At 45.2% G+C, this 8,243-nt stretch overlaps 1 protein-coding gene across 1 annotated transcript; it reads left to right on the plus strand.

Moving 5' to 3' along the window:
• The first annotated feature begins 962 nt into the window (after nucleotides 1-962).
• On the plus strand, nucleotides 963-8,041 carry LOC125529530 (disease resistance protein PIK6-NP-like). The gene is made up of 5 exons (XM_048693939.1): nucleotides 963-2,358; nucleotides 2,559-2,848; nucleotides 3,709-4,368; nucleotides 4,693-4,773; nucleotides 5,904-8,041. Exons 1-5 carry the CDS (start codon nucleotides 1,533-1,535, stop codon nucleotides 7,764-7,766), a joined length of 3,720 nt encoding a protein of 1,239 aa, XP_048549896.1. The 5' UTR covers nucleotides 963-1,532; the 3' UTR covers nucleotides 7,767-8,041.
• Nucleotides 8,042-8,243: the final 202 nt, after the last annotated feature.

An 8,243-nucleotide genomic window follows, 5' to 3' on the forward strand; every position in this document is an offset into this window, starting at 1 on the left:
GAGCCCCACGGGGAAGTGGCAGTCTGCCGGGGGAAGAAATTGGCGGAGGCAGAGGCAGCTGATGCGACGGCGTGGGCGGCTGCAAAGGAGGAAGCCATCCGCGCCCGCATTGTGAAGAAACGGCAGCGGGGGAACACGCGCGCCCTTGTACGAGAGCAGAATCGGGCGGTCTGTGTCATGGCCGGACTGCCACCGAACAGGGCCGTCTCCAAGATTTCGGGCCCCGGTGCGAAATAAAAGAAAATTGCCCTATGGCTGACTAATTCATGTCATCGAAGATGATATCACTCTATGATCTGCTCTTGCATGCACTGCTAAGCAACCAATTACATGAATCACATCATACTGAAGTACTTAAGTCTGCACATTTGTGTGATACAAACAACGAATATAAAATAGGGCCCATTTTCTTTAAATCATACTACCTTTATTTTATTTTTTAGGTGCATTAACCTTTTTATGAAATTTCAAAATACTAAATATATATTTTGGTAGGGTAAAATAGTGAATGTATTTGGTTTATTCGTTGATTTCCTAAGTTGCTAGTGGATTGTTTCCACTTGAAGTCTACAGTAAAAAAATCCCCACGGATGAAGGGATCTCCTTTCCTTACTGATAATTTCCTTTCCTACCTAATCTTCATGCATGCAATTACATGCCAATCAACAGATCCGGAAAAAAGGGCGTGTTGCGCCCGAAAAAACTGCTGGTTTGAGATGAAAAAGAAATCCCGCGCAAGCACAGAAGATAATCAAGCAAACTGCGGGATCGTGCGCAGAGTAGGAAAGAAATCGCTGGCCACTAAGATCACGCGGGGCATACCGGATAATTAGATGTAGATTTTTTTCAGAATTAATTAGCATTAGATTAGTGCGATATGGGCCCCAGATTTTTGGTGGCCCTGTGCGGTCGCCCACCTTGGCCACCCTTATAGACGGCCCTGCCACCGAAGGAGAAGAAGGACATCGACAACGAGGACAGCTCCGGCGACGAGCAGATCCAGCTCGATCCCTACTGCGTCTTCGACCGGTATTTCCGCGAGAAGGACGGTATGGGCGCCGAGAAGGGCAAGGGCAGCCGTGGATGATTTCCATCATAGCCAAATATGTCAATGGAGTAGCCAGACGATGTGTGTACATCGTTGTAGTTGCATGAGTTTGTATAGATTTGAGATGTGATAATTACGATGTCCGGATGTGGATTGCATTACTTGATGCGTGACCGTCAGTATCCGTGGACATGCCCGAGCGCGTCCGCGGGACTGGATTTACAAAGTCCGTGGCTCAAAAGAGTATGTTAGACATGATTGTGTTGAACTACTAGAATTTACATGCATCCGTTCCAAGCGCACGGACAATTAGCTAGTTAAAAATGAAAATCTGACACAAAGATGATGGTGTATTACCTAGATTTCATATAGCAGCTTGTTGTCTGTCCATTCAATAATTGAAAGCAGCTTGAGGAGTGAAGTACAGTAGTATGTGGTCTTGAACATAGACTGTAAGCTTGGTAGGTAGGTAGGCGGCGGAGCCATGGCGGACCTTGTGGTGGGCATGGCCAAGTCGGTGGTGGATGGGGCGCTGACCAAGGCCCAGGCGGCGATCGAGGAGGAGTCCAAGCTGCGGCAGAGCGCGCAGCGCAACCTGGTGTTCATCACCGGCGAGTTCCAGATGATGCAGGCCTTCCTCAACAACGCCGACAGCGACCGCCTGGAGAACCCGGTGGTGCGGACCTGGGTGCGGCAGATCCGCGACCTGGCCTACGACGTGGAGGACTGCATCGAGTTCGTCGTCCACCTCGACAAGAACAGCAGCTGGTGGCTCCGCCTCCTCAACCCCGTGAGCTGGCTCCTCGCGCCCTGCCTGGATCTCGCCCCGCTGCCGCTCGACGAGGCGGTCGACGAGCTGGACCGGCTCAAGGCCAGGGTGGAGGACGTGAGCAGCAGGAACACGCGCTACAGCCTCATCAGCGACTCCGGCTCCAAGCCCGCCGCCGCCGACAAGCACGACCCGGCTTCCTCCCGCGATGCCGTCGGTGGCGCCACGGCGTTCAACGGGCTCTTCGAGGCGGCGTTTAGAACCACCCAGAAAGGGGATCTCACCCAGCTGCTCCCCAAGAAAGACCATGACCTCGGAGTCATCTCTATCTGGGGCACCGGCGCCGGAGGCGGGGAAGATCTTGGGATGGCATCCATCGCCTGGAACGCCCACATCGACAGAGGGACCTGCCAAAACTTCGTCTGTCGTGCCTGGATGAAGCTGATGCATCCCTTCGATCCCCACCAGTTCCTCCGGTCTTTGACGGCTCAGTTCTACGCAGCCCCCTCCTCTCCCGGCGAGGAACATGCGACCTCCGTAGGTGGTGTACGAGTCCTGATGAAGATGGAGGCCGCGGGAGGAGCAGAACCCCTCTCGACAGAGGGACCTGCCAAAACTTCGTCTGTCGTGCCTGGATGAAGCTGATGCATCCCTTCGATCCCCACCAGTTCCTCCGGTCTTTGACGGCTCAGTTCTACGCAGCCCCCTCCTCTCCCGGCGAGGAACATGCGACCTCCGTAGGTGGTGTACGAGTCCTGATGAAGATGGAGGCCGCGGGAGGAGCAGAACCCCTCAAGGATTTCGAGCAGCTTGTCATGAACAACAGGTACCTCGTTGTGCTGGAGGACGTGTCCTCCATGGCAGACTGGGATGCTATCAGGAGGTTCTTTCCAAACATGAAGAATGGCAGCTGCATCATCTTGCCCACCCACCAGTTCGAGGTAGCAAGCTTGTCCGTTGGACATCCATACCAAGTGCTGCATCTCAACCAGCTATCAGCAGAGCACTCTGTTTACGCCTTCTTTACAAAGGTAATTAAGCCTAGCCAGAACCTCATCAGTTTTTTTTCCCACTGGTTAAGGCTAGTCATAGTGGGGAGTAAGGCCCTCTTTGGTTCATAAGTCCCTAAAAAGTCCCTACCTATTTGGTTCCTGGGACTTAACATGGATAAAAAGACCATATTACAACTATAAGTCCCCATAAGTCCCTCCTTAAGAGTCTTATTTCATAAGTCCCAAATGCCCACTTTAAGACTTATAGGGACTTTTTTAAGTCCCTAAACCAATAAGTCCCTGGAAACAAGCACCCTCTAACTTATACGGCTGGTTATAGTGGGAGTATCATAAGTAGTATCATGCATGCCAACTAGACGTTTTGGATGATGTGGCACACAATTAAATGAGGAAAGAGAGGATGTAGTATCATATCATGATACCGTATCATATTAAATGCTCCGCTAGTTTGTGTCATGCATGGCAATTAATAAGGCAATCTAAGATACTAACTTATGATACTATGCATTACGGAGGTAGTATCACACACTAGTATCATATGCATGATACTAGTATATGATACTCCCCATTACAACCAGCCTACTAGTGTCATGCATATGACACTAGTCTAAGTTACTACCTTCATAGTGTAAAATAACATAATAGTAGTGTCATAAAAGACTTCATTTATTAAGTTGTAGACTCATCTTGTCTTGGAAAGCGCTATGTTACAGTAACCTATTATGTTACCACTTTTCATTAACTACATGCCACATAAGCAAAATTTTCTTGGAGTACGCCATGTTACTAGCTAAGTTACTCCCACTAATAGACTATTTACACATTTAGTGAAGTCCTCAATTTTTTATTAACTAATATATGTAACTACATATGTTTAGGGATCTCGATATGATGTGGATCAAGGCAGGGAAATCAATAATGCACCCGCCAGCAAGAATGCATCAGTCGGCAACTGTAAGGAGGAAGCAGCCAAGAAGTGGATAAACAGGCATCCTCTTGTTGGACGCGAGTCGGAAATGAATGATCTTGGTCTAAATGTAATTATTGCACGGTCCAAGAGCTACCAAGTTATGTCCGTGTGGGGAATAGCTGGCGTTGGAAAATCAGCTCTTGTCAAGAACATGTTCTGCGACAGAATTTGTAAAGGCAAACTATTCCAGAAGTATGGTTGGGTTGATGTATCGCATCCTTTCAATTTATGGAACTTCTCTCGGATCTTACTTTCCAATCTTGGTTCTGAATATCTTCAAGCCGGTGAGACTGAGGATTTGTGTACGATGGGAAGCAGAAATCCCATTGCCGAGTGTCGTGAGATTCTGAAAAAGCATAGATGCCTGGTTGTCATTGATGGACTGCAGTCCACGGAAGAATGGGATCTCATAAAAGCTAACTTGGTATCAGGGTCTCATCGTCAGAATGTTATCATCGCCGTTACAATTGAACAAGAAATGGCCTCTCATTGCCGTGGAGTTAAGGGAGAGCTCGTGTTTAATGTCAAAGGTTTGGAAGCTGACACAGCCTTTGAACTCTTCAAGAAGGTGCATTTTCACAAAATAAACTTAATTCTATTCATTTTACTTCCTTCTGTCCAGTTCCTTGTATGTATGTTTGTACGAAGTAACTTGACTCCTCTCCTCGTGTTAATCCCTCTGTACCACAATACTTGTAGCTGGGCGAACCAGTTTTACGCATGTGCTATTATTTTGTTCAGTACACTACGTGTGCTAAATTGTTTTCATCTTTCCTAGTTGTTGATTTGTGTCATAGTATTTGTATTGTACTAATGTGGAATGCACTCCTTTTAAAAATACAAAATGGTAATCTATAAATCTACTTTGAATACTAAATTTCTGTCATGTTAGGTATCTGACATATTAGAAACCTTAAAGCTCTCTTGTAATAGTAATGACTCCCTGAATTCACTGCAATGTGTTATCCATGTGGTGTCGATGTTGTTGTGGTCCCAAGCTAAGGGAGCAGAGCACAGTAAAAAAGTATTTTTATTAAAGAACAATGGATCATGTTGACGTTCCAGATACATATAACATGCCACATAATTCATATGTAATTTATATCTGCACTTGAGAAACAGTCATAATATATAAATCCTGCATAGTTCTTGAAAGTACTGTGTGTACCAAGATTCACAGTATCATTCCCTATTTTATTTTCCCATATGTCATTGATTTTCAAGGAAAAAGTGTGCAACACTTTCTTTTAGTATCTGGTCACAAACCCTGTAATTTCTTTTAATTAGACTAATTTGAACTCTTTGTACATATCTATATACCTAAATAGTTGATCCCCGCTACTTCTATTTCTTTCAACATGCACACATCCCACTCATCTCATCAAAGGCCCACCTCAACAAGCATGGAAAAAGTTTTTCCATTATATTATACTATTTATATTTAATAAATATTTTTTCAACTATACAATAATCAAATAATCAAGCGGGAGCTACGTGCACCGGGCTGCCCTTTATAGAATTATCAAATGCAATAGATAATATGTATTTTCAGTTTTAGTTTGTATGTTATTAACCCAAATATTAATGTTCCATACTACAAAATCTCATTGAAATATAATGCAACTGATTCCGGCAGCAACACGTGGGGTATCATCTAGCATATTAATGATGTAGTAAATGTTGTTACTGTTTCTGTAAACAATTGATTTTGGATACTATATTTGGTAAAATGCTCGATATCTTCCATTTCTATGATCCCCATTTTTCTATGATTTTCCCACCGCTCCTCGGATCTGCCACCATGTGTTTGTTTCAGGGAAGCCCGTGTAATACATGGGGTCACACCTGATATCCTCGGTATCTCCAAACTGTCTTGTAGATAAGTTGAAGTATTTCTTTTTTCTAGTTTGGTTACAGTAGGATGCTTGTGCTACCTAAATAGTGGCATTACTCTCCTTTGTCTTTTTTACTTCATGGCATCATAGCATTCAAAATTAAGGTATACCGAGTACAATGCATTATATCCAGAAATCAATATGAAAGTTCAGTGTATTTTACTTTGGCACTCTGACTGATGTGAATATAAATTTGTTTGAATAACAGGTATCCAACAAGAGTGAAGTTGCAGAGCTACAAGAACTTACTTCACTATGTGGTGGACTTCCGAAAGTTATAGTTGAGATAGCCGGCTCATTCGCCAAAAATACAGATCGATGGAAACATACACTTTCTACCAAAAATAAGTTTATGCTAGAGCTCGAGAACAACGGAGAGTTTGACAGTCTAAAGGGTCTGTTTGGTTGGATGAATTCATACTTCCGCAAATGCCCAGATTCTCTCAAGCCATGTATCTTATATCTACCAATTTTCCCTCGAAACCACCACATTCGGCGGAGGCGACTAGTAAGGCGGTGGATTGCTGAGGGTTACTCCAGGGACAGCCATGAAGAATCTGCAGAGATGACTGGGGAGAAACAATTCTGTGACCTCATTAATCTGAGTATAATCCAGCAGGCATCTGCGTTGGGTTTGGGTGGCACAAGGATGGTCTTTTGCCAAGTCAATGGCTTCTTTCGTGAGTATATTGTCTCGCGCCAAATGGAAGAGAACCTTGTGTTTGAACTTAGGGGCAGTTGTGCCTTAACCACCCAACGCACAGGGCGTCACCTTGTGATATTAGAGAGCTGGGTCAGAGATAGAATTGTGTTCGAGAGCATTGACTTCTCACGCCTCCGTTCACTCACGGTGTTTGGAAACTGGAAATCATTCTTCGTTTCTGAAAGTATGAGGCTTCTTCGGGTGCTTGATCTAGAGGGTGCATCGGAATTAGAGTATAGCGACCTCAAGAAGATTGTGAAGTTGATGTGTCGCCTCAAGTTCCTCTCACTGCGAGGATGCCATGAAATCTGCCATCTGCCGAGTTCAATAGGAGGTCTGAGGCAGCTCCAGACTCTTGATGTTAGACACACCTCCATAGTCACCCTGCCGGTGAACATCACCAAGTTAGAGAAGCTGCAGTACATCCGTGCGGGAACCACTGCTCCAGCAAATGAAGCAACAACACCACATCATTTAGTGCCCCAGCTGTCCAATTGCTGTGGTGGTCATCACCTGGTTGGTGTTGTGATGCCTCCAGGGATTGGGAAACTGACGGCATTGCACACACTTGGTGTTGTCAATGTCAGTGCTTCAGGGACAAAGGCCGTCCTAGAAGATCTCAAGAAGCTCACCCATTTGCACAAACTCGGAGTGTCTGGCATTAACAAGAATAACAGTAATGAGTTTTTCCGCGCAATCTCAGCTCTTGTCCATCTGAAATCACTATCGATGCGGCTTGAGGACAACAATCAAGGTTGTTTGAATGGTATACCGCTGCCTTTGGAGGGCTTGAGGAGCCTTAAAATGCATGGGCTTGGAGACCAGTTGCCAAACTGGAGTGGGCAGCTCACTATGCTTGCAAAGATGGATTTGGAAATAGCCAAGTTGATGGAAGATAATGTCTCCCGGCACTCAGACGGTGCGACTCCAGAAGGAAGAAGGAAACCAACTAGGGGTGTCATCAAGTTCCTAAGCGAGCTACCAGGATTATGTATTCTACGTCTTCGTGTCGATCACCTTCAAGATAATCAGCTTGACGTGTCTGTCATTACTAATGACCTAGAGGAAGACTCTTTCAAGAAAATAAAGATCTTCGAGATTGCTTGCAGCTCCAGCTCAAAAGTTAGTTTCGGAGAAAAAACAATGAAGAAACTTGAGCAGCTCAAGGTCGATTGCTGTAGTGGGTCGTCGTTGTTAGGCCTGAAGCATTTACCTGAACTCAAGGAAGTCTTGCTCAAGGGTTCCAGTGATGAAGCACTCAAGGCTGATCTCATCGCCGTGCTTGAGAACTACCCAAAGCAAAAGAAACCTGTTGTGAAGTTGGAGGAACTTCGTCCTGGTAGTTTGGGAGGTCAAGGTGGTCATTAATCTGGTAGCACTGCATCTTAGTTGCTCTGCTTTCACACATCAAACCTGGGGCTATATACTTCCACAGCGTAACAAAATGAGGAGGTATCTGTAACACTAGGATCTCTTGTAAGTTCAGCAAGTGTTAGACTAGGCAATTCCTTCTTGATTGAGACATTAGTTGTACAAGGTATCATGCTAAGTGGATCAAAGCATAGTCCGTTATGTCGACTGGATGGTCTTGGTCTATAGGCATGCTTGAGTGCACACCACATGCAGAGAGGTTTCTTTTAACGTATCTTAGCCCCTTGTCCAATATCCAACACCAAAATCAAAACTGAACATTAAGGTTCATTCTCAACACATCCATGAGTGTATTTGTTGCAACAAGTGTGCCTGGCACATTGTGTAACACCTTGGCAAAGTCATCTACTAATTGTACTAGCCGTGGATGTTCTGGGGGTCTACACTCCCAAATGCCAGTGTCTTGAAAAGGCA

Source organism: Triticum urartu, unplaced genomic scaffold (assembly GCF_003073215.2).
Source record: "Triticum urartu cultivar G1812 unplaced genomic scaffold, Tu2.1 TuUngrouped_contig_5666, whole genome shotgun sequence".
NCBI classification, from domain to species: Eukaryota; Viridiplantae; Streptophyta; class Magnoliopsida; order Poales; family Poaceae; genus Triticum; species Triticum urartu.

Bases quoted from the DNA above. Each gene is read 5' to 3' on its own strand.
- LOC125529530 (XM_048693939.1), top strand. From the start codon at position 1,533: ATGGCGGACCTTGTGGTGGGCATGGCCAAGTCGGTGGTGGATGGGGCG. The intron at 2,359-2,558 runs GTGGTGTACGAG...CGACCTCCGTAG, and splicing joins GGAACATGCGACCTCCGTAG to GTGGTGTACGAGTCCTGATG. The intron at 2,849-3,708 runs GTAATTAAGCCT...ACATATGTTTAG, and splicing joins TTTACGCCTTCTTTACAAAG to GGATCTCGATATGATGTGGA.